The following is a 26,098-nucleotide window of genomic DNA, read 5'->3' as shown; positions in this document are numbered from 1 at the left end:
CTCTTTCCTGAGCAATGTCATTATCTCAACATGGAATCCAGCTTGTCAAATGCTGACTATGAGGTGGACCAGCCTGTATGTGGGTTGTACATCTTCAATATTTGGGAGCAGGAGGAGAAGAGAAAAGTGCTACATGAACAAATTCTCCTTTATTTTAAAAAAGAAATTCCATCCAGAACAACAACAACCAAAAAACCCCCCTAGATTCTGAATCCCAACATAACCATCCCAACCCTAGTGATCCCAAGTTTCTACATTCTGAAATGAACACATATGTATTTAAAAGTGGGTAAGTCTGACACTAGTCAAGACAGAGGTTTCTGCTGTGGGCCAAGAGAAAGGAATGCAATACCTGCTGAATGCAGAATTTCCGCACTGTGTAGTCAACCAGGACTGTGACATCTTCCACAGATACTCTGATGTTTCCATAGGTCCAGCAGCCCTGATCTGGCCAGTACTGAGCACATTTACACTACAGAGATACCATGTGAGAAAAGAATTTTAAAAAATTGGACTGATTTTCTTCTCTCTTTTTTTTTTTACAACAAATTAAATCATTTCTACTTTGTTCAGTCCAATTTAAAATTTAGATTGCACATTTTAAATTCAGTATTACATTTTGAGCTTAACTGACTGTAGTGTTCTATTTGCCAGTTGGACAGTTTTTATCTCCCCCAAACATATACCTATAGCTAGCTGTTCTAATCACATTTATTCTTTATAAATGCTGCACACTCTTTTCTGAGACAGTGGATAAATGGTGGGTATTTAAAAATAAAGAAATAAGTAAGTAAATAGACCATGGGAGAAGGAATTGGGTTTGTTGAAAGACAGATTCTGCAGGGGGTGCCACAATTAGAAGCTTCTACATACTTTTCAACCAAATGCATTTGCTGAGCAGTAAATGTAAAGCTGTCATACGTATTTCTTTACAAATATAATTTATTTCCCCCCTTTCTTCCACCACAAAAAAGAATTTTCCCTCACTTATTATGCTTAATGAAACAGAAGGGTGCCATTGTCTCTGGTATCTCCTAGATAACAGGTGTGCCAATGCCAATGTGAAGGAGCACAACTTCATCAATAGACACATCATTTTGGCTCCACATATATCTCGCTTTCACGCTGATCTCTATCTGGTTGCTACAGTATTAGGCATTCACTTGCCTCTTTCCTTTCTTTCAAGTTGGTCACCATGACAATTGTTGCTGTATTTTGCTCCCAAATCATTCTCCAGAAGTCATTCACAGTTTCTTCTTTTGGTCCTAAAAGACCCCCCCCCCAAAAAAAAAACAAAACAAAAAAAACAAAAAAACAAAACAGTTAACATTATGGAATTTGAAAGAAATCAGTGAAGATTAGCAATTTCCTCCAGTTTCATGAATATATGAAGCTGCTCAGCATTGTCCACTCACACTGGCAACTGCTCTCAAAAGTTCTCAGGCAGCCATGTTTTGCAGCCTTGCCTATTAAAATTCTTTAAGTGTGGATACCTTTATATATGCAAAGTACAAGCTCTCGGATTCAAACCCAAGAAAAACAAAAACAGAAAGAAAGATATGACATTTCTCCCACAAGTCTAAGTGTTACAACCTCTGCTCAACTGATGAAGTTCAGAAGCATAGCACCTTGTAGCACAGACGGAGTGAAAGCTTTGCAGTGGGTTTCATATAACAGTTCAATTTTCAGTAACAATCTTTGCCTTTTTCTAATATATTTCAGCAATCACTCTCCTTCATATGCTCAAACCTTCCTCTTAAAACTTTCTGAGCATCAACCACCTTCCATTTCCCAAGTCCAGAAGATTTTGGAAGACACACTTGTTCTGTTCTAACAGTAGGCTGGCACACAACTTGAAAGGCAATCCCCTATTCACTCAAGTATAAATCGTGGGAAGTTAAACTGCAGTTTTCCTGACCAAAGAAAGAACTTCAATGAACCCCCATGATTCAGTTCTTATAGTATTCTACTGCTAATATCCAGGAAACACTTACTTAAACAATTTATTTCTCAAGTTGGCTGCAAACATAGCAAACAACTTGAAAAGAAAGCAACACTTAAAATTTACAGATAATTCTTATTCAGTTTAGTGTCTTCTAGCCTTTTGACACTGCAGTACCAAAATTGAAAATGAAATTAATGCAATTACCTTGGGCTGCAATGAACTTGTTCTTCTCTTGGTACCCCTGTCAAGACAAAAACAAGAAAGGAATGAGGTGCATGGCTTCCAAATTTTCTTATTCTGGATGAGAAAGGGTGTCCCAACACATTATGAGAGGATTTTATTCCTTCTCCCCAACCCCACATTTTGGATTTTCTTTAAAAAACAATGTTTTGCAGAGAAGTATTTCTCACAAACTGAGAAAGTGACACCACTTCCATAATGGGCCATTATGTGAGTGGTATGTTGCAATACAAAGAGCCAGCATGGTGGAAGTGCTTAGCCCACGGATAAGCAGTATAGAAATGTACTTGCTAATGCTGTTGCTGTAAGAAAACCCCATGACAGGCTCACCTTAGTATTGCCATAAATCAGAAATGACTTGAAGGCACAGAACAAGTAAATGTTTCAATATAATCCTGGCCACAGTGAAAGGAGGGAAAACTGTAAAGTAACAATGCCTGGCAAACCAGACCTATTGCCTGAGAATGTTCTACTGTACATAGAACATAATGATTCTTAAGATTTGAAAGAAATGCCAGATTCTGTTAATATGACATTTGCCATGCATACAGAACATCTGAGCCACTGAGCTTAAAGGAAGAGACAAGAACTGGAAGGAAAGAAAAATGACAACTCTCCTCCTATTCCCTCAACAGATACTGTACTTACATTAATGAATGAGGCATTGATGTAATCAGAGTCTGGAACCCCTTCAAGCGGTGTCAGATGAACCCTGGAATGATCATCTAAGGAAGGAAGGAAAGAAAGACTAAGTAACCCATTGAAACAAACACACTAACATACATACATTTCAGGGCAACTTTTAAACTGAAGGACTCCATTAAGTTGAAATATCCCAAATGAAATTGAATCTTGGCAGAAAAGTATCCAGACCTGAGTAAACATCACAGGGAAACTAAAGAAATGGGATTCTATTCTGAAGTCTGCCAAATGCTCACTGTAGGAAGGGGTACTTTGGACAAATAGTTTTATGCTCTGGTGTGGGAAAGTTTATTTGTCTTCTCCTTGCAGAAGTAGTATGGTTGTCTCATCCCTAAACTTACCTTCCCCTTTCTCCAGATCACCAACTTTGGATAGGATAGGAATTGATAAAAGATGCCAGGCACAGTACATGTTCATTGTATAATGCCTGGCACCTTTTATCCCTTGCTATCCTTTCCGAAGTTGGTGAAAGGGATTGATCACAGATGAGACAGAGGCCACAGAACTTTTGCAAAGGATAGAGAATAACTTGTATTGACATCGGAGCTGTCAGCATTATTCTTCATGGTACTGTTTCCATCCTGATGCTGCGGTAGTGATTTGCTTTTTCTACTGCCTTAACTAAATGCTTATACAGATCTTAGGGTGGTTACCATGCACATCATAAAGTGCATCATGCATTCTACTTGTAGGCACAGAGGGGCCAGATATTTTCCCACAGATCTGGCTATCCTGCTCTCTGATGCCAAAATCAGTGCACTGGAAAGCTAGCTTAGTATGCTTTCTTCCAGACCACAAGTACATCAGCTTCTGGATATGGAAACATTAGTCACACGAAGGTGTCATCTTTGGGATAGAGTTAGGTGCCAGTGTTTTATTCTGGCCACAGCTGAGTCCTCTTTCTCCCCTGGGACAGACGTAGCCCAGGCATGCATGGGAGGCATCCTGGGAGGTGGGCATTAATACGGACCTTCTAGCAAGCAGCTGCTGTTGTGAACAAGTGTGTCTTTTGTCTATAAACTCTTTCTCCCTACTCAACAATTTGTGATCATAGAATCATAGTATCACAGAGTTGGAAGAGACTGCAAGGGCCATCCGGTCCAACCCCCTGCCATGCAGGAAATCTAATGTTCTTTTCCCTTCAGTTTTTAATATGAAGAGATGTTCCCATATATGGGGATTACTGTTCGTATTCTTGCATTTCAGAAACTGTTCCTCCTCTTCAGCACCTCCCTCAGATTGTGCCACTCACTCTCGTTATTCCTCTTGCCACCCACAGGCTACATATCTCCTAGGCAACCCCTTCTCCTCCAATCGTCACTGCATCAACTTTTCCTTCTTGGCACAAAGTAGTGAGAACAGTGAAAAGCTGACAGACATCAGGCTAAAGCATCAGTTCAGCACCTTGACAGTCATGGCATGTACTTACTGGAAGGCACAGCCTCCTTTATAAATGAGGTAATACACTGGAGACTTTCATTAGAAAGCCTTGGCTTCTGCCACAGTTAATGCAACTAACGAGAAACCTAGGGTACCTTTAGCTTAAGAGAATGGTCAGACTAATGTATAGGTTGCTGCCACACAAGCAGAATGAAACAAGAGCTATATGCAGCCCTGTTGCTCCTTCAACAGGCAGACTATGAACTGTATCAGTCACCAAAAGCATCTGAGGAAGCAGACTGAAGTCTACGAAAGCTCATGCTACCAACTTCTTTCTTTCAGTTAGTCTCAAAGGTGCTACATGATCTCTCTACATACTGATTCTATAGACTAACAGGGCTGTATCTTTGATTTGTATCAGGCACAATGGGCTTCTCTTAGTCAGGCTCAGCCAGGATCCAAAGGTGAAGCCTTGCAGCCTGTGTCGATGCAATCCACTTGGGTTTGAATAGTGGGGAGGGAAGGGATAATGTCCTTTGAGATGCCAGGATGATGATTCTGTTGCAACATTTAGGCAGCTTATCATTTTCTCTTGACATAGCCTAACTACCAGGCAGAATCTCGGTATGAATAACAACCAGATTCTGGCCTTTCAGGTCAACCTAAACATTTTCCTGAGCTTTCCCAGCCCTGCCACACCTGAATCTCCACCACCAACTCCTCTCTGTTCCATCAGCATTGTGCACTGTAAATCTGCAGTCTGTTTTCATCCAACCCAGTCCTGATCATCTAAACGAGCCTGAAAGCCTCTGGACACAGTCTGTAGAACCCATTTTTGCACAGTTATTGTCACTGCTTGGCTACACATTTTTTTTATTTAAGAGTGGAAGTTTTTTATAATACAGCTATAGTGAGAACTATCAGAGGGCATGGGAAAGGGCATCAACGCTGGGTGCCAATACTTACAAGGCAAGATGTTGACATATCTGTTCTTCTCCTTGTTTTCTTCCTTAGAGGCAGCTTCACAGGTAGCCTGGATGGGGCATGCTGGGAGAGCCTAGAAGGATGGAGAGACAATGAAGAGATGGAGAACATAAGGCAGCACCCAGTACAACCACTCATCAATGGTTATGCACTACTGTCTGTTTACCACAGCCCATCCAAAAGCCCCAAGGAATGAACTGCCACTCCTGCAGGATTTCAATTCACCCTTTTTCTTGCCAAATGGCACAATTCCTATTAGGCTGACATAACCCAAAAAAATCAAGTATAAAATTGAAAAGCAGTAGTACTGAAGATTCATATTTTAAAATATACTTAAAAGGTTCAACAGTAAAGTCATTTCCCTCAGAGGCCTTGGCATTTGGTAAAGTGGAGAAAATATTCGCTACTTTTTCAGTGGTTGGTGTTCTGATCTGGCAAAAGGTGGCTTTAAATGCTCATTTCTACACAAGGATGAGACTCTCCATTAAAATCTTAAACTTTTACACAGGGGCTCAAGTTATTTTTGGAGGAATAGCTCCAAGACATTCCTCTAGAGCAGTTTGCATCCAATTAAAGAGAAGAGAAAATATTCAATGGGTGAATGAATGTTACCACCTGATCACAGATCTTCAGTCAATCCTATCAATTCTTTGCAAATGGATTAAGAAGGAATTACACAACATTATGCCACAAAGCAACACAAGGTGGCAGCAAAGCCTCCTTCAGCACAAGTTTAAATCCTATGAGTCAAGTCAGAGGAGACTGGCCTCAGTACAAACCTTTTAAAATAGGCAAAACCCAAAATAATGAATTACAAGTGAATTATGAAAGTGAAAATTCAAGAACAGCAGGGGGAAAAACACCCTGTTTAGAGCATTAAAAAGGAAAGGGCGAGGAAACAAAAAAGAGCAAGAGGAATGAAAATATAAGGAAGAAAACATCTCCTTTAGCAAGCTGAGGCCTTAAGCTTCCCATAGAGTGCAAGATGGAGCCAGAAATTAAAATCCAGATCCAGATTTGAACTTGAAGGATCATGATTTGGGGTCAATATGGAGGATCTCCAGGCTCTATGGATGTAACTTGAATCCAGATGTTTCTTCAAAACCTTTCATAGTCGGGCACTGTTTACACTGGCACAATTGTTAAAAAGGATGGAAGAGAAATTGAGGACTAGGATCAGATCTTCAGTTGGCATCAAGCTCACTTAGTGCCTTCTTGTGAGTTACTAACTCTTAGCAATTGTTGGCTTCAAGAGTGAGAGTGTTCCAAAATCCATTTTGGTGTATCTTATCTTTATTAGACTACTCAAAAGGCCACAAAACTGTGTGCAAGTATGTGTACATCCTTGTGTGTTTTGTGTAAGACCATTTGCGACCATTTATTTTGTGTGTAACCATTTACTTTGCTTGAAGACTGTAAATAAAATTGATTGACTGATTTAAAAAGGAGAGAATTATAGAGCCCTTGTATACTGAAGGAATCCCCAAAATATTTTACTAATTACTCAGTGCACTGAGTTTCCCAGTCAAGTAGATACATTTATCACCATTTCACAGATGGTTGATTATTATTATTATTATTATTATTATTATTATTTCCTGCTTTTCTCCCAATACAGGGGCTCAAGGCGGCTGTGTGATGGTTACAATTCCAGTAGTCTAATTATTCACATATAATCATCTTGGATTCCTAGCAGTACAGTTAACATGAAATCCCAAGCAAACTCCAGCACAGCACAGATCCTATTCCTAGAGTATGGCAACAGGACAAACAAATAGTCGTGCGACAAGCTATAGACTAACAAATTCATTGTCACAGGTGCTTTTGCGGACATTCATATAGTTCAAGTTACAGCTAAGAATCTAAGAAAACCTGAAGGGTAGAATTCAAGTGAAAGATGAATCAAGCTCCCAAATGTTGGTCAGGTTGAGATCAATAATGCAGGAACAGATTTCCACCAGCAAAACAGGAAGAGGGTGTGAAGGAGCCTGGAAGGGGTCCCAAGGAGCAGGGTCAACTGAGGACAAGGCAGCAGCATTGTTGCTCTAGAAAGATTTGACTGGGTGGTGGAGCACAGCAGGGACGCAAGAGTTAAGCCTCAGACATTTCAGCACAAGGCAACACCCATTCCTGTCACTTCCTAGATTTTCAAATGTAAGCCAGAAACATTTTTTAAGAAATGCTCATGTTTATCCTGCAACTGGTACAGGGAGGCAAGACAGAGCAGATCACTTTACTGCCTTATGTGTACTATACAAGTCTTGAGTTCTGTACTACAAGCAGCAAACTGGAATGTTTTTGTACATTATGAAGGACAAATCTTACAATCCATATTGTCATATTATCGTATATATCTTTAGTTGACTTTAAGAATTAACGTAGCAGAGCTGGTAAACTACAGGAGATCTCTAGTTACTTATGTGTTTTATTTTGGAGCTCTAGAGAAGAAACTGAGAAGAAGAGAAACAACTGCCTGGACTGGTATGGGCTTGATTTGATATAGTTGGCAGTCTACCTTTGTAAACAATCTTTTCTGTTTTTAGCATAACCTCAAAATGTAACAGGAATGCATAGAGCAGCTGGGTGTGGGGAGAAAAGCAGGTTAGTAAAAGGAAAGCACTCACGTTAAATTCCTCGCGGAAAAGTTTGTTGTCATCTGCCATTCGCCGATTAATTTCCTCCTCTAGTTTATCAACAGGCAGAGGTGGGTACTTTCTGTTGGTACTGGGAGATCTGGCAAGCAATGGCATGCTCTGAGGCTCTGCATCACAAATACAAAGAACAACATGATCTTTATTTTGTTATGAAGGACTATGGCCCTTTCCACATGGTTTCCTTTACATCTCACAAAGAGAACCCAGGAGTCACCTCTTTAAACCAACTAAACACAATCATAAAAAAGATCAGGAGTACAGTAGTGTTTACAGAGTAATCATGAATGTATAAATGCACTAATATGAGAGCCAGAATTTTGTAGCAGTCTGAGTGTTGGATTACCACTCTGGAGACCAGGGTTTGACTCCTGGCTTGGCCATGTAAAAACCCATGGGTTACCTTGGGCAAGTCACACTCTCTCAGCCTCAAAGGATGGCAACAACAAACCCCCTCTGAAGAAACTTGCCAAGAAAACCCTGTGATAGGTTTGCCTTAAAGTCACCTTAACAAGACACTTTAGAACACTATAAATTGACCAGTTGATGGTATCACGAAAAGGAACATACAATTCACAATGTGGTTATGCAATAAAATAATGATCAATATGATATGAGCATATAGTATGATCAAATGATCAATAACACTAGAGTATTAGTATTATCACACATCTAATCTTGCATAAAGACCCAAAGCTCATAATATACCCAAAGCTCTGAAAAGTTCTACTGCATCCTAATTCAACTGCACACAACGAGTTCCTGGCTAGCTGTGCAAAGAAATGATCCAGAAGGACATCACTTAATGCATAGGAAAAGAGAGGCAGTAAGGAAATGGGGTACTGCAGTCCTAACTGGCCCAATAAGACAGGGATGGGTAACTGAGTTGGGGGCAGGGCTTAAGAGACTGCCATCTCTCAAATAACAACAAATGATCTGCAAAAGAAAATAAAACAGAAAAGCAGTTGGCTTTTTTAATGTACAGTTGGCCCTCCACTTTTGCAGCTTTTGACTTTTGTAGATTTGATTACTTGTGGTTTTGATTAAAATGTTCTCTCTAGGAATCTCTAAGTACTCTTGCGCAATTTTGCTGGAGGTTGACTATAGAGTTGTGCTGGAAGACCTAGAAGATCCTAGAGAAAACACTTCTCTAGGTATTTGTAGATCCTCAAGCATGATTCTCACAGATGTTGACCACAGAGTTGCACTGGAGGACCAGGAGATTCCCAGAGAGGTGTTCTCTTAGGGAAAAACAATAGTATTTGTTTTATTTGCCATTTTCCCACATTCACGGGGGTCCTTCACTTCTAACCCCAGTGAATGTAGAGGGACGAGCGTATATAGCAAGGAGGAACTACAGCATATCTTAGTGGCCTCCAATTCACCCTTTATTGGGACCAGAAAAAGAATGGTTTGAGGAATCTGTGAGCCACAAAAACAGCCTTGAGGGGAAGGGGTGCATGTGGTCCCATGACTTCACTTTGCCCATCCTAGTAATAAGAGGTAGCTGTATGATTGGCTCATATTCAGTAGTTTTCTGAATTTAAACACCAGTGCAAATTTGTAGGGCATAAAGAGGCCATTTATCCACCCAATCTTTCTAGAAAATGATGTACTAACAGAAGTGGAAAGAGGGACATTTTTTGATTTCAGCTTATGGGCTAGACTCACCCATGTCATCTGTCCGACCATTCGACAAGTGAAAGGAATTGGAATGACTCCCAGCTTGTTTGTACTTTTTGAACCTATGAGTAAAAAGGTACAAAAGAGTAGATTAGGCAATTATCTAACATGTATATAATCTCAAAGTAGTTTGTTTCTTTGTTTACTATCCTACCTATCTTCTCCCAAATATTTCCCCTCAGGGATCTAAACATGATACTTCACCAGCGTATGCCACCAAAAGTCTTAATAAGTCATTAGGCCTGCTGGCAAGAAATTTTTAACAAATCAATTAAGCCTGGGATAGTAAGCTATCTCTGGGACCGCCTTCTCCCCTACAATCCTCCCCGCGCACTCCGCTCCTCTGGGAGAGGCCTACTTCAGCCACAAAAATCTAGGCTTTCAACTACCTCCCAGAGGGCATTTTCCATCATCGCCCCCAGACTGTGGAACGGCCTGCCGGATGAGAGCCGTCTGCTTACATCCTTAGACAGCTTTAAAAAGGCTGTTAAGACGAATCTGTTCCAGCAGGCCTTCCCAGAATAGAGAACCCGGCCTCAGAAAAAACGTCTGGGAATAAGATACTGCCGCTCCCATTGATGGTTTGCTGATGTGATGTTGTTGACCTTTTGGTCAGTTTTTAATTTGTATGTTTTTCGTTGTTTTTTGCTTGTTTTTAATTCTGCATTGGATTTAATATTTTTTTAAGGAGGGGAGGGCACCAGGGATTTTATATGTGCTGTATTTTTAACTTTGTTAGCCGCCCCGATTGTTCTCAGAGGGGCGGGATACAAATTATTATTATTATTATTATTATTATTATTATTATTATTATTATTATTATCCCAGACAAAGGTTTATATCATATTCCAAATCCTGGGATATTTATTATGTATAAGCTTGACATTATGTTTGAGACAGAATGCGTGAAGGATATTAAAAGCAAGCCTATTACCATCACATCCTTAAGACAGAACATTCATTTCCTCAAACTGCATTCTTATACAGACTAGAAACCCAGCGGGACTTACTTTCAAGCTAACACACATAGGACTGTATTTGCAGGAGCTCAGAAGGTGAGAACGATCCCCGAACCTTCCAAGGGTTGGGACATTCACTTTCAGAAGAGGAAATTTAATTGATTAAATCCTAGTTCCTCCTCATAAATCCACTATGCAACTGTCATCTTTGCACAGTTGGCAAGGGGGTGCAAAGCAAGGAGTACATGCCGTTTGGAGTCACTGCTTTGGTAATATGAGAAAAGTTTCTCTTCATGCCAAGTACCAGCTGCACCTCAATGCAGATGGTACTAAGGCACTGATGCCAGACTGTGTTGGCAAACTAGCCAGGCCATGGTTATGGCCCAAGAAGCAAGCAGAAAAATCCAGCTCAAGCAAGATGGTTTCTCAGAGGTTGCTCAGGCCAGGGTCATCACAGGAAGAAGAGAGAAAGCTGTGTGCTACGTCTTTTTAGAATAGCCGTGGCTGCTCTACCTGTTTGTTTGTCTCCCCGCTGCCTCTTTCTAGGCAGGTAAGTGGGAAGCAAGGCTGATAGTATCTGGCTTCACTTTTCCTTAACATACTCAGATGTACTCTCTCCTACTTACTGCTGTTGCTGTTAGTTGCCTTTGAGTTGGCTTTGACTCATGGTAACCCTGTGAATGAGAGATCTCCATGTCTCCTTATTTTCAACTTCTCTGTTCAAGTCCTACAGGATGAGGCCTGTGACCTCCCTGATTGAATCCATCCATCTGGCATGTGGTCTTCCTCTCTTTCTAATGCCTTCTGTTCAACTGTGTATCTTTTGCACTTTAATTTTTCTTCTAGTTCTTTCACAGCTGTCCTCCCCATTCTTAAGTCCTCTTCCGATTTCTTCACTGCAGTATACACCCTGATCAATGTTTAATCCAAGAAATCTTTAAATATTTTGATTTCTTCATTATCTAGGTTGAATTTATGTAAAACCTCCATGGTCATTATTTCTGTTTTCTTTAGGTGTAGGAATAGGCTTGGCTTTTTACTTTCTTCTTTGACTTCCTTTAGTAATTGTTCCAAGTCTATGATGTTTTCCACTAGTAGTATGTTGTCATTTGCATGTTTTAGATTGTTGATGTTCCTTTCTCCTATCTTAATTCCTCCTTCTACCGAGTCTAAGCCTGTTCTGCGTACAAGTTGAACAGATAGGGTGATAAAATACATCCCTGCGCAACCCCTTTACCAATATTAAATAATAATAATAATAATAATAATAATTATTATTATTATTATTATTTATACCCCACTCTTCAGCCAAGGCTATCAGAGTGGCTTACAATTTGTAAATGAGACACCACTGTTTCCTACTCACTACCCCAGTAGAAAAACATCCTAGAATGCCTCAACTGTTTTGCAACCCAATCACAGAAGAGATAGAAGGAAGGAAGGTAACAGCCAAGGAATCTAGTAGTTGTGTCAGATTAAGTTGATGGCTACATATTTAAATCTAATAAATAGGTTAAGGCTGAAGCCCTAAAAGAAACACGCTGTTTAGCCAAAGCCCAAGAAAGAGAACTGAGAGGTTTCTCAAGTACTACTTACCTTAACATGTACAGGACAATAATAATAAATACTATGACTAGCAAGGAAGATAATGCCACCATAACAGCTATGATGGGCGTCTCATCTAAAAGGGAGAGAAAAGATTTTGGAGGGCTCATTCCAGAAATCGTGAAATCAAGTATTTCAAAACACTTATATTTTGTGCCCTTGCAACAGGACCAAATTTCTGGTTGCCAAGTACCAGTCCTCTATGAAACTGAATCCCTTGCCTCCCACACCTAGGATATATTGGCAGAAGCCCAATCAGAGTGTGTTTTTCCCAGCAAGTAGCCCAGTGCCCTTAGGTACAAAAAACACATGAAGAAGTGCTAGTCTTTTGCAAAGTGGCCATCCCAGGCAAATTATTTAGACCTCTTGTATTTCAACAGCTCAGTCATCCCTTTGCATAACAAACACTGAAGCCTAGACTTTAAGCTCATAAAAGAACCTGAAATGGGAAACGTCACAGAAAATTCTCCACTGTCATCTGACTGATGACATCTTTGAGACCATTGGCTGAACTGAAACCAGCATTTACAGTGGCTCAGCAAAGTGACTGGGCAAGTGCCCCAGGGACTCCTATCCTCATTTCTGAAATCTGGGGGTCACAGTGGTGGAGACCTTTTACTTATGGAAACTGTCAGCACTCATATGTCTGCCTTAGCAGTCAGATTCCTACTTGCTTGTATGAGAAATTCTGATTTATTTCAGTCACAAGATTCTGTCCTCCTGCTACCAATCCTTTATATACTGATAATAGCTAATGCAGATATCTCTTTAGGAGAAATTCAGTTTACTGAAAGATGTATGCCTGAATAGTATTTAAGAAAGTGTACATGCCACCCATGCAAGCCTACGTGTACATGTTGGCTCATTTATCTCTGGATTCCTTTTATATAAATAACCTGTCACTCTCTGATGCTTTCCCATTGTGTTGTGATTAAAAAAAAATAACTTCTCACTATTTCAATTGTGCTCAGCTGGTATGAATGAGGCTCTTAGGTTACATCTACACTGTAGAAACAATACAGTTTGACAGCATTTTAAGTGCTGTAGCTCCATCCTGTAGAGTACTGGGATTTGTAGTTTTGCAATGTTTTTAGCCTTCTCTGCCAAAGAGTGCCATCAGTGCCTCATGAAATTACAAATCCCAGGGTTCTGTAAAATGGAGCCTTGGCAGTTAAAGTGGTGCTGAACTGCATTATTTCTAAGTCCCATAACCCCACATGCCTGGCTGTTTTGTAATGGTAAGAAGAGTAGCTGAACAGATCCACACTAAAGAAAATTAAGGTGGCCTAAAGATTGTTTGTTGAAATACTTTCTCTTCAAACACATTGACAAGGATGGCTTTTCTTATGATGGAAACTATAACTTTCTTAGTTGTGCTGATGAGAACATAAGAAACTCAAGAAAGGGGAGAGCCCAACAGTATAAGTCAGTGGTTCTCAAACAAAAGTGGTTCTCATGCACTTCTGTTTAGTATTTTAGCAATTTAGTCAAGTACTGGTACAGTAACTACTGTTGTCAGTTAAATTAATTTTGCCTAATTATGGTTGTTACTTTTTGTAAATGAGTACATGATTGTAATTTTCATGTTATTCTTTGGTTTGTGCAATTTCAGTTCATTATATTATGTGTACTTAGTTTCTGTATGTTCTCTAATTATTTTTTGTTCATCTGTTCTATTATATTTGGTACCTACATGGTTTCCCCCTTGTTTGTTAGGCATATCCACTTTCTGAGACCCTCCTGTGTTTCTTTGGTCTCAAACATTTTACCTTTGTGATCCCCTTTACATCAACATGCAGATATCAAAAAACAAAACAAAACAAAAACAAAAAAAACCCAATATAGTAGTATATTAATACAAAAATATCATTATTCTTTATTAATGTTCACACATCCATATATATTCATATTTTAATATCTTATAAGGAAATATATTTCCGCTTCCTCCTCCTCCTTCAGACATAGGCTCCAAGCACCCTCCTTGCCTTTCTCTTCCCCTCTAGGACAGAAAATGTTTGGGAAGAGGAAAGGGAAAAGGAGGGATCAGGGTCACTAAGCCTCTTGCCCCCCTTGAGAAACTAATGTGCCTCCCCTTGTGGTCCCACATCACAATGTGTGAGCCACTGTGAATCTCCAAAAATCCCTCAATAAGCCTCTTCCTGGCTTCTGTAATAGACCCTAGCAAGCATCCTAAGCCAGTGATGGAGAACCTTTTAGAGACTGAGTAGGCATTCCTACACTGGGTGTTACCTGGTGCTAGGGAGGGGGGGGGCATCCACCTTCTGGGTCAGGACTTCTGTCTTCTAGGGGCGGGACTTCCCCAGAGACAGCTAAAGGCCCAGGAAGGCAAGGGGAAGAGGAGTGCCTTCCGTCTTTCCACATGCCCTCAGAAATGGCTTCACGTGCCAGAGAAGGCAAGCATGCCATAGGTTTGCCATGATCTCAGAATTTTGTAGTACATCTTCAAACCATTAAGTTTTACTTGTACACAAGAAGCAGGGCATAGGTTAAAGGGGGTTAATATATATATATATATATATATATATATATATATATATATATATGAGAGATATTCTGACCACTTACCTCATGTCCAACACACATACTCACACTTTCTTTCACTCACACAGACACACAGCAGGCATCATTTTAAAAAGGCAGTTACCTCCTGCTAGAACCCAAAGGCTGCAGAATGAGGTTGCAGAATGGATAGTACCACTTCAAGATGCAGGTGAAGGATCACATTTTTAATGGCTCTACATGGTTTTAAAAGCCCTCCCTGCAAGAAGCAGAATTATACAATAGGCAGTACAGTTCTACCCTGGTTTTATGGTCTAGCTTTCTACTTGCAGGTGTGTCCCTCCCCCTCCAAAAAATACATTAGATAGTATACAAAAATGTGATACCCTCATCTGTTGTGGTTCAGTCCATTTTACCTCCTTAGGACTTTATCACCCTATTCTACAGATGAAGCTTAAGCAGCAAATATCCCATCAATTATTAGTTACTGCCTTCAGCCATCTCTGTGCATGCTCATTCATAATAATTTTCTTTTTAAAAAGCAACAGTTGTCATTTATAGAGTGCTTTACATCTCTAAGGCATTCCACATATGCTCCCATAGATCCAAAGCACACTGTAGAAATAATCTAGTTTGAGACTGCTTTATCTGACTGTCTCAATGCTAGGGAATTCTGGGCCTTCTCTTAGCCTCCTCTGTTGCCACAAGAGCTACAATTCCCAAAATTCCCTAGCACTGAGCTGTGGCAGTCAAAGCGGTCTCCAACTGGATTATTTCTGCAGTATGTTTGGGACTATAATCCTCTGAACACCTTTTAAAGAATTTAGTAGTCTCATTCCTCATCTTTTAAATTGACTGACAGGAGACACTGAACGAGACAAAAAGGGCCTCCTTAGGAACACTCAAGCAAAAGTGAATGGCATTTAGGCCATCACTGACCAATTTGTTATGGATTCCGTAATGCCAGGGTGGAGAATAAATAGGTGAGTGGAGATTTTACGTTGCAGATCAGAAGGTAGATTTGAATCTATTGACAAATCTCTGGATGATTTACAGTACCATCAGCAAGATCTTGGAATCACCATTGTTTTAAGCAGCAGACACCTCCTCACCTGTAATTATACTGCTGAAATTAGTCTGGGGTCAGCAGGAATATATTTTTGTATGTATTGCAAGTCTATGAGAAGGGAAAACTGTGAGTTATCTATAATGGTGGGACTTTGCCTTCAGCAGGTGCTGATCAAGATGGAGTCTACATCCAAAGTACTGTATCTAGAGCTGGGATACTTGCTGAAGAACACCAGGGTAGATGAATCTTGTTCTCATCTAGTCAGAGACATACAGTGAGTCCTTGGTATCTGCTAGGGTTTGGTTCCAGGACCCTCATGGATACCAAAATCTGTGGATATTCAAGTCCCACTGAATACAATGGATAGTAAAATGGTGTTTGCGGATGAAGAATTCATGGATATGGATGGCTGACTGTATTTTTTTGTTCTTAAGGAAGAATTCACATTCAAGATCACATAATGAAGTGAATATCCCAAGAGTGTGTTTTTAATTGCAAATGACACAGACAGACAGACACATACACAGAGGAAGGTCAGGGAGATGCACGGATAGGGATTAAGGAGTAGACCATGCCATCCTACCTTGGAGCTCTTTTGAAGAGGAATGTACTCTACAATAGATTAGTGCTCACCTACACCACACAAAAGCATACACCAACAAGATGTGCTCTCCCCATTCTTTGCACTACCTTGAATCTCTTATTTCTAGTTCCTTTTGTGATCACATTCTTACAGGCTGCTGCTGTGACCTATTTGGGGGTTAACCACATGTCTGAACTAGTGGTTTACACACTATTAAACAAAATAATGCTCAATGTCATTTTACAAGATAAAGTTGATTAGCTGTTGACTGGCAGAACAGACATGTTAAGATCAAAAAATACATTTATTTATGACTGCATTTATATTCTGCCTCTCTTTCAAAAACACAAGAATTATTATCTGATTCATCTCAACAGTACTTTAAAGACGGAGAGGCTGAGAGAGAAGCAACCAATTAACTTCACTGTTGAATAGGGATTTTGAACCCAGGTTCAAAAGTCTGTCTGCATTATGTAAAAGAAAAAGAAAAAGAAAAAAAGAATAACCAGACAGAATGCTAACATCAAGAAGAAGGAAAACTAGATATGTTAAAGGGGAACCATATCAACCATCAAATCTGAGATTTCTTCCTTGGTAGAGAATAAGTGAGATGCCTGACTTAATCTCTTCTCTGATGCAGTCCAATGAGTTGGTGGAGGTTGGGAGTACGAGTTGGCTGCCATTTCATCTCTCCAAAGATTTCTTTCACACACGATTTAAGATTCCAGGCAAGCCAACGTTACATGCTGAGACTGTACAATGCAAGGTTGTCTGGTGCATACTTAAAGCAGTTGCAACCACATTTTCCTACATGTTTTCTGTGAAAGGGAAAAAACAACAACCCACAGGCCCTAAGCAAACCCTTTGCAAACCCACAGCAGACAGTAGTGGTGCACACAGAGCACGTCTCCCATCCTTTGAAATATGCAACAGGTTTACAAATGAGCCGTGGGCTGGCTGCTTGCGCCCTTGAGAGCCGATGGGTTTGTACCTTGCCCTAGCCTGGAAAGAGGAAGGCAAAAGAGAGAATAGGCGGGAGAGGGTGGGAGAGAAATGACAGCAGGCAGAAAATAAGAGAGGAACACGAAGAAAGCAGTTGGGAGCTCACCATTCTGCTTCCTGTCTGTGGCTAACTGTTGCCATGGAAAAAGCACCGGCTCTGAATCAGACGTGTCAAAAAGCGAAGGTATAAAACCTCAAGGCTTCACATCTCTATTCCAGCTGCATCCCCTGGAAGGGCTGCTGTCAAAGATTCTTGCCTTGCTGATGGTTCCTTTCCATAACTTGCTAACAATGTATGCAGCTGCTATGGCCACAGCACAGGAAACAATTTGCCACAAGCAATGACTCTCGCTCAGTGCAACTGCCTGCAGCATCAGGCTATCCGTATATTCTCAGAATCCCCACCTCTGACATAAAAGGCAAGTGTAAAGTTTTTCCAGGCAAAGCATTCTCTGAAGATGCCAGCCACAGATGCTGGCGAAACGTCAGAAAGAAACTCTGCTAGAACATGGCCACATAGCCCGAAAAACCCACAAAAACCTACAAAAGGCAAGGCTTTCTATCACGCTTCTTCAGGTTCAGGAGACTGGCAATCAATTTGCAGTGTAACTCAGTATTGTGAATTCTAGCTCACCGTATATACTTGACTGTAAGTTGACCTCATGTACAAGTCGTGGGCAGGTTTGGGGCCAAAATTATGGATTTTGATATGACAGGCTTAACTGTTTGGGCTTATCCTAAAGGCTGGATGGATGAGAGGAGACGGAGGTCTGTGCTTCCAGGACACATTACGCTCTTGCCTTTCACTAGGGGATGGTTCCCTTTTTTATTAGAGTTAAAGTACAGTCTTTACATTAACCCTTTGGTAAGTCGACCCAGGTTTTTGGGGTCAATTTTTTGACTAAAATTTCTAGATTTATACACAAGTATATACAGTAGTGTTTAAGACCAGTGTGCCCAGTGTTGTGACTGTTTAATAATAATAATAATAGATTTTATTTGTATACCGCTTTTCCACAGATCAAAGCGGTTTACAGCCATAGAAAACCATTACAACCATAAAAAACCGTTACAAAACATCTCTAGATAAAAACCAATTATACAAAATTTAAAACACAGTCATACAGCAAGGTAAGGCAGGGAATCAATGGCATCAACATACACAACTTCATTTATCAGGGGAGAAGGCTTGACAAAAAAGGAAGGTTCTAAGTCTTTTAAAAAATGTTTCTAGGGGGGTAGTCAAACGGAGCTCCTCGGGAAGGCTATTCCAGATTTGCGGGGCCATCACTGAAAAGGCCATCTGGGATGTAGAAACATGTTTGGAAGATGGAATTTCCATACGATTCTTCCTGGATGTTCTGAGTTTGCGGGGCGGATTATATGGGGAGATGTGGTCCCTCAAGTAACTCGGGCCCAAGCCATGTAGGGCTTTATAGGTAATAACCACCTTGTATTGCGCTCGGAAGTGAATAGGCAACCAGTGAAGATCTTTTAAAATAGGTGTTATATGGTCAAACTTAGATGTACCGGTGACCAGTCTGGCTGCCATATTTTGTACTAACTGAAGCTTCCAGGCTTGGTACAAGAGTAGCCCCATGTAGAGCACATTACAGAAATCTAGACGAGAGGTTACCAGATCATGTACCACAGTTTCAAGGTCCTTTTGGCCCAGGTAGGGTCACAGTTGGCGTATCAACCGAAGTTGATAGCAAGCACTTCTGACCATTGCATCTACTTGAGATGACAACTGCAGGGACAAGTCCAGAAGTACTCCTAGACTACGAACTTCGTCCTTCAGGGGAAGTGTGACCCCGTTCAGGACAGGTAGATAAATTTCCTTCCAGTGTCCAGTGCTTGTCCAGTGTTGTGACTGTGGCTCCTTCTCACCAGTGTAAGCAACTGTACAAATCAAGAAACCTGCAATGCTGGTTTATTCAGTGAATTGGAATTCCTCATTTGTCATTCCCAAACAAGCTAGAAACTTGAAGCCCAAATCAACTCTGTTGTCAGATTCAAGCATATTAGAAAGCAACATGCTAAGAATCCCAGGTTTGTTTCACTAAACAAACCAGTGTTAAGAGTTCAAAGGGATCTTGTAGCACCTTTGAGACTAACTGAAAGAAAGAAACTGGCAGCATGAGCTTTCCTAGATTCAAGTCCACAAAAGTTTATGCTGCCAGATTCTCTCTGTTATTGTAACAGGTGCTGCAAGATCCCTTTGCACACTGATTTTCCAGACTAACATGATAATGTCTTTGAATTCTACCATCAGTGTTAGCATGATTCTGGTTTCTTTAACTACTCCCATAGGAAAGGAAAACCAAGTAAAAGTGATCAGGAAGTGAATGCTATCATTCTACTCCCTGCTATTTATAGTCATTCTGACTTATCATTTATATATGAAGCAGACAGGCATGTGTCACAGAACTGGTTACTCTGAGTAGAGGATCCAACTACCCTCCTGAATTTCCTGCCCAGGGAGCCCTATGCTCTCTCTACCATCATAAAACATTTTTAGATATAAAAATGTTAGTTACAGCTTCCTGTAACTAGTACAGCTGCAAAATGACAACAGTTGCACAGTTGGGTATATACAGCACAGATCAGCTAGATATAAATCCATTCTAGAACACAGTTTAAATAAGCCCACATTTATAAGACAACAAATGTGAGTTCATATTGTCATCTGTGGCTGCTCTTAAATCATGGCTTGTAAGCAAAAGATGGGTTTGCATATTACAAGACAGATTTCAGTAAAGCAAACAATGGTATGGCATACAAATGTGGTCATTTCTCCCCCCCCACCTTTTTTTTTGGGGGGGGGGAGATATTCCAAGTTTGCCAAGCATCAGCTATATGTGAAAACAGTTTCATGAATCCACATACAAAAAACAGGAAGACTGAACATCTGTGACAAGATACTGTTTAATGCTCTTCAAAAACTTCCCACAGATGGAGGAAAGGCAAAGCAATATTTCCTATATAAAGAGGAAAGAAGTATCAATGGGTAAATAGACTGGTTACTGTTACAATGCGCAGAGAGGAAACTGGTAGTGGGTTTATAAGAGCCTATTTAAAAACATGGCTAGCCTACTTGTCCCCGCACAACTATCATTTGTGACCTAAAAAGAGACAATATTTATTTTGTAAAGCTTTCCTATCTGGTGGTCTAGAGGAGACTCTTGCTTGCTGGAAGCAAGAAGACACATTTGTATTCGTAGCATGCAACCAACCACATACATGGTTTTGCATGAATCAGTACTGCAACTATTCAGGCTGAGCTGGTGGGGTGGAAGGGGGTGAGACATTTTGCAAACTCCCTCCATCCCTGTCCTAAAACAGTCATGAGAACCACTTGCCAGCCAGCTGACACATGCTTACTGCTTCCTCTGCAAAGTTACTCAGCCACAGACCACATTGCTTGGGTGGAGTGTGGGAACGGGGAATTCTACTACCAGGTGTATTCTGTTTGGACATCTCAGCTGAATAGGCTGCATTGACACTAACAGGCAGGACAGCAGAGGCAGGGCCAAAAACAACAGCAACCCATCACTGTCAAGCAGTTCTGTTTTATAAAAAAGAAGGACTGCAAACTACCTTGTGTTTCTCCTCCACTACTGGGTGTTGCATGCATGCGCACATGCACACACACAAAGAAAGAGAGTTACTTGCTTCTTGCTAGTAACTGTAGTGATTACAATATAGGTACTGTAAGCACAATCACCAAAACATCAGGTTAAAATATGTATCTGTACAGTGGTCCCTTCACCTTTGCTGGGGTTAAGGGTGAAGGACCCCCATGAATGTGGAAAAAATGTAAGTAAAACCCCCCACAATTCTTCTTACCAAAGAAAACACCAGGTCCTCCAGTGCAATTCTATGGTCAACATCTGTCAGAGGTTGATCACAGATTCATGCTGGAGGACCTACAAATGCCTACAGAAGTTTTTCTCTCTCTAGGAATATTTAAGTTCTCCATCACAGCTCTATGGTCAACTTCTGGCAGAGTTGTAGTAGAGGACCTGGAGATTCCTAGAGAGAACGTATTAATCAAAATTGCAAATAATCAAATCCGCAAAAGTCAGAGCCGCAATTGTGGAGGGCCAACTGTATAGTTGTCTAAAAATTCCAGAGTGTAAGATTACCACATTGTTTCCTTTTTTTAAAAAAAATGCTCTGAAATATAAAAGCGGGGAGAAGATATCCAGAAATGGACTGCATGCAGTTTGTGAGAAAAAAGTGCAACCTGCCTCCCTCCAATTTTGAATGAGCTAAAGCAGAAGCTAGGGAATTATTTCAGCCCCTCAAATGCAACTCCCAAGGTGAAGAGGACAGGAAAAGGCTGGGGACTGAGAGAAGACTTACATCTTTGTAATTAAGAAGGAAATCTATTTTAAAACCCAAGTACACCAACCACAACCTCTATCTTCAAGTAACTTCCAGCAATCTTCCAGTATATGGAAATCTAAGGAAGCAGTCTCTTTCCAGAGTTCAGCACAAAACGAATCCACAACACTGAATAATGGCATCCTTTTGTATTATTTTCCAACTGTCTGGGGTCTTGGAAATCTTGCTGTGAGAGTCAGGACTACATTCCGACCATTGTCACGACACTGGCACACTGATCTATCCCCTCTAGTTCTCAATAAAAGAAACTCACTGAAGAACATCAGGCTGATTAGAAGAAAACAGCAGGTGAAATTAATTATACAGAGCAAAAGGCAAAATACAGCTTTTGCACAGCAAGTTACTCCTTCGTTGTTTAAAACAAGCTGGCATGACGTAGTGGATAGAAGGTTGGCAGTGCTCAAGAGGGAGACCTGGGTTCAAATGCCTCATCCACATAACTAGGGTTGTTGTGAGGATAAGACTAATTACACATTTGCATCCTACCTTTCCACCAACTTTCAAGGCGGCAAACAATGTAATAAAGGGGCAAAACAGACCAGCAGCTTCAGCTGGCTTTGGGGTGGTGTGGCCTTCAAATGACGCCTGCCCTGATGCTGCTCCCAAGCAGGCATCACACTGCTTGCTTGACCCAATGGTGGTGTGCAGTGTGTGGTTGTTGCGGCCCCAATCCAGCATTCAAAGGGGCGGCATCAAGCCACCCCTATATGGATGTATGTTTCAACCCAAAAATACAATGAAGTAGCAAAGTGGAATGAACTAAAGCATTCTGCTCTAAGACCCTTGAAGCAGCAGCTAGATGCAAATGTCAAATGAGGTCTGCAATAGGGCACAAGAGCCTCAAGAAATGCTGATGTATTGAAGAAAATATAATTTCACAATCAAGGGCAAAAGCACCACAGTTTACCAGAGAACATACAATGCAAGAATGCTAGATCACAATAAAATCCACCATTCCAAGCCAACCAATTGCCTCTGAAACCTGAGCATGACAGCATCCTCTCACTTGTGTTCCCCAGCAACTGGTATAATGAGGCATTCTGTTTCTAATATTGGAGGTAGCATATGGTCATTCTGACTTGTATCTATCAACACTATTTCCTCAAGAAATTTGCCCAATTCTTGTTCAAAATTGTCCATGTTGGCAGGCATCATTGTACATGTAAAAGAAGAATGGCTTACCTCGTCTGGTATCACTATTATCTGTAAAAAAAAAAAAAAAAGGGGGGGGGGGGAGGGAGACACAAATATAGTCAGAATGTGAGCCCTCCTGGATCTGACTGAAATTTTTATCTATTCCAACATCCTGTTTCCAATTATGGTGACCAGGTGGGTATGGGAAATGGATCATGAAGGCAAACAGCCCTTTCCTAGGGTAGTTGCACTGTCATTGTTGTTAACTGCCCTCGAGTCAACTTCAACTCAAGGCGACACCATGAAAGAGACACCCCCAAGACACCTTATCCTCTACTTCTCTGCTTAGGTCCTGCAGGGTCAGGGTTTCCTTCGTTGAGTCTATCCATTTGGTGTGTGATCTACTTCTTTTCCTATTGCCCTCCACCATCTTTAGCATTATAGTATTTTCTATACTGCCTTCTCATGATGTGGCCAAAGCATGACAGTCTCAGTTTAGTTACCTTGGCTTCAAGGGAGACTTTTTTTACTATGGAGGCCAAAATGACAAACAAATGGGTCCTACAACAGATCAAGCCTGAACTCTCCCTTCATATCTGCTCATTCAGACCTTAAGTGTCCACAGGAATTCAAAAATGTGGCTGGTTTTTTGTGTTTTCATACACATAGATTCTTATGTGCTTATGTCTGCCTGTTTCTGTCATGTAAATCCCTATTCATATGGTTTTTAAAAAATCAAGAATTGTTAACACATATTTTCTACTTCCACTTCTCCCTCTTGCTTTGCTCTCCTTGCCCAAAACTGGGGAGAACCTTTTCATTTCTGACTCTTTTCCATTCATGTTGGTTATATCTTTTGATAAGTTCAAATGTTTTATTGTGTCTTGGGAAACCTATGCTGACAAAGGCTGGAAATCTCTAGCTTGGAAGTGGAAAGAAAGAAAACGTAAAGAAATATGCTTACCTGGGTCTCTGGTTATCTCAGCTAAAAAAAAAATGTGCATGGGAACATTAGTTAATAATAATCATCAGAATATGACATCATCTCAGTTTCCTTATAGACTTCCCCCATTTTCCATAAGTACATTTTGTTTTATCTTAAACATTTTTGATAAACAGCCATTCTCAAAATATCTTTGGGACCCATTTTAATGGGTCTGGGGGCAATCTGCACAAACTGCAAACCATGCAATAAAACTCAGCGCATCAAAAGCTAAATTGATTATCTACTCCAATTTTCTAGAACAAAGCGGGAGCAATGTAATCATCTCATATTTTTGCATGCTACAGATAGGGACGATGAAAGTACAAGGTATATAACATCTGATAAAATTCCAAGACCGAAATAGTTTGGTAAACAGATCTTAGCTAACTGAACTAAGTCAGATGCTACTCACAGAAGCCATCAAATACACACAATATCTCATTGATTATATTATCATATGAATAGGAGCAATTGAAATATAACAAAGCTCTTCCATACTTGAGGTGTCAAAAACTTTTGGAGTTGATACTGCCGTTGTGGTGTTGGCCTCCAAAGGAACCAGGTCGGTATCTACAGGAGTTGTTTGTGGAACAGAGGATGTGGCATTTTGTGGAAAGGAAGTGGTCCCAGAAGTGAGCACAGCTGGCTTTGCAGTCGTAGCCTCTGTGCCTTTTGAAGTGATGGTTGTGGCAGCAGTGAGTTCAGTGGCCTTTGGCATAGTATAGTTCTGTACCACAGTGGGAGTCACAGTTGGAAAAGTTGCATTTCTACTGACTGGACTTGTGGGCTTCCTGATGCTTGGCTGTGTCCTGGCAATTTTCACAGAACTTGTGGGCCAGGAAGAGTTGATCGAGGGCCGTACTAGAAATAAAAGAACAACAACAACAGAATTGCCAGAATATGCTACCTGTTCAAAGAACATCATGCTTGTTCTACAAAAGTGAAAAAGTTCCATTTCAGAGAATATGAGCAGATTTGTTTTCAGCATAGCAAATAAGCTAACAAGTCAAACAAATAAGCCCAGAACTGAGCACGCAGTTTTTCAGTATCATGTTGTCTACAATGAGTATGTAAAGATCTAATCTGAGCCAAAGGTTTCAAACATCAACCTCCTATTTCTATGGCTTATCTCTCTCCCTGCAAAATAACAAAATACCCCCCACCCATACACATCTTTCTTCTTTTTCTCATGTCTAGAACTCCTTGTCCTCATATTTTACAGAGCTGTATAAGAATACAAAAAAATTATTTACTGATTTAAAGTATTTCTGTATTGTCTACCAGCCCACAAGGGCTCACTTCCCTTTTATAAAGTTGCTCTGCCTGAGGTCACATAAACCGTTGCTTCCTTACAACATCATACTACACTGGTGCTTTCATACCCACTGGCATCCCTTGATCTATGAAGTCACTTTAACTTTGCCCCATCACCAAGCCCTGGCACAGGAGCATGGGGTGAGTTAGCTGCTTCCTTGTTCCTTAGGACCATTGAGCGGGATGTTTTTAAAGCCTCTTTAACTCAGCAGTGCTAAAGAGGATTGCTGAGATAAGGGAGAGCTTAAAGCCTCCCACCACTTCCTGGCACCACTATGTATGAGAACCATAAAGGGTCCTATACAGCTCAGATCCAGGTTATCTGAAAGGCCATATTCTCCCATATGAGCCTGTCCATGTTTTAAGACCTTTTGGAGAGGCCATCCTTTCTGCCTCTACACCACCCTTATAGTTATATCTGGTGGAAATATGGAAGAGACAGGCTGCTCCCAGGTTCTGGAACTCCCTTCCAAGACATTTTGACTGGTGCCTTCCTTGCTGTTCTAAGCATATAATGAACAGGCTGATGGCTATTCTAAACTTATTTTCACATATTATGATCATGTATGTTCTGCCTATGTGTTTGTGCCAATGTTTATCTACTCCTATGGACATAGGGTACACTCTTCTGAACAATACCTGGGAATACTGGCATTTTTATATACTAAAAATTTTAATTTGGTAAAAAGTACCCTAGGCCAGGGCCAAGGCTTTCAATTGAAGGTTTTTTTAAAACCTGCCTGGATAAATAATTTACTTGAATTAAGATTAAATCCAATCCAAACTACATGTGTGTGTGTGCAAAATAACAACACTTCAAACTCACTGTCCAATCACATTACATTAGGACAGAGTATGCTAACAGAACAGATACAACAAAAGAACACAAAACCATGCCAGGCATTTAAAAATTTTTTTACTGTCTGTTCACA

General features: G+C 40.6%; 1 protein-coding gene across 5 annotated transcripts in view; it reads right to left on the bottom strand.

Annotated features, from left to right (window-relative positions):
* The window catches only part of LOC149313257 (receptor-type tyrosine-protein phosphatase alpha-like), a 163,151-nt gene that overhangs the window by 19,571 nt on the left and 117,482 nt on the right, over window positions 1–26,098 (bottom strand). For all 5 annotated transcript variants that reach the window (XM_089526368.1, XM_089526372.1, XM_089526370.1 and 2 more), the window contains 11 exons: window positions 24,351–24,713; window positions 23,832–23,852; window positions 22,916–22,936; window positions 12,141–12,225; window positions 9,574–9,647; window positions 7,876–8,012; window positions 5,234–5,324; window positions 2,834–2,910; window positions 2,150–2,186; window positions 1,168–1,265; window positions 353–472 (listed from right to left, as the gene is read on the bottom strand). In XM_089526368.1, the coding sequence (XP_089382494.1) occupies window positions 353–472; window positions 1,168–1,265; window positions 2,150–2,186; window positions 2,834–2,910; window positions 5,234–5,324; window positions 7,876–8,012; window positions 9,574–9,647; window positions 12,141–12,225; window positions 22,916–22,936; window positions 23,832–23,852; window positions 24,351–24,713 (1,124 nt within the window). The remainder of the gene's footprint in view (window positions 1–352; window positions 473–1,167; window positions 1,266–2,149; window positions 2,187–2,833; window positions 2,911–5,233; window positions 5,325–7,875; window positions 8,013–9,573; window positions 9,648–12,140; window positions 12,226–22,915; window positions 22,937–23,831; window positions 23,853–24,350; window positions 24,714–26,098) is intronic.

This window comes from Sceloporus occidentalis, unplaced genomic scaffold (genome assembly GCF_023333645.1).
Source record: "Sceloporus occidentalis isolate IW3139 unplaced genomic scaffold, rSceOcc1.0.p SCAF_5, whole genome shotgun sequence".
NCBI lineage: Eukaryota > Metazoa > Chordata > Lepidosauria > Squamata > Phrynosomatidae > Sceloporus > Sceloporus occidentalis.
Note: the sequence above shows the minus strand (reverse complement) of the source record. Positions and strands in the feature narration are given on the sequence as shown.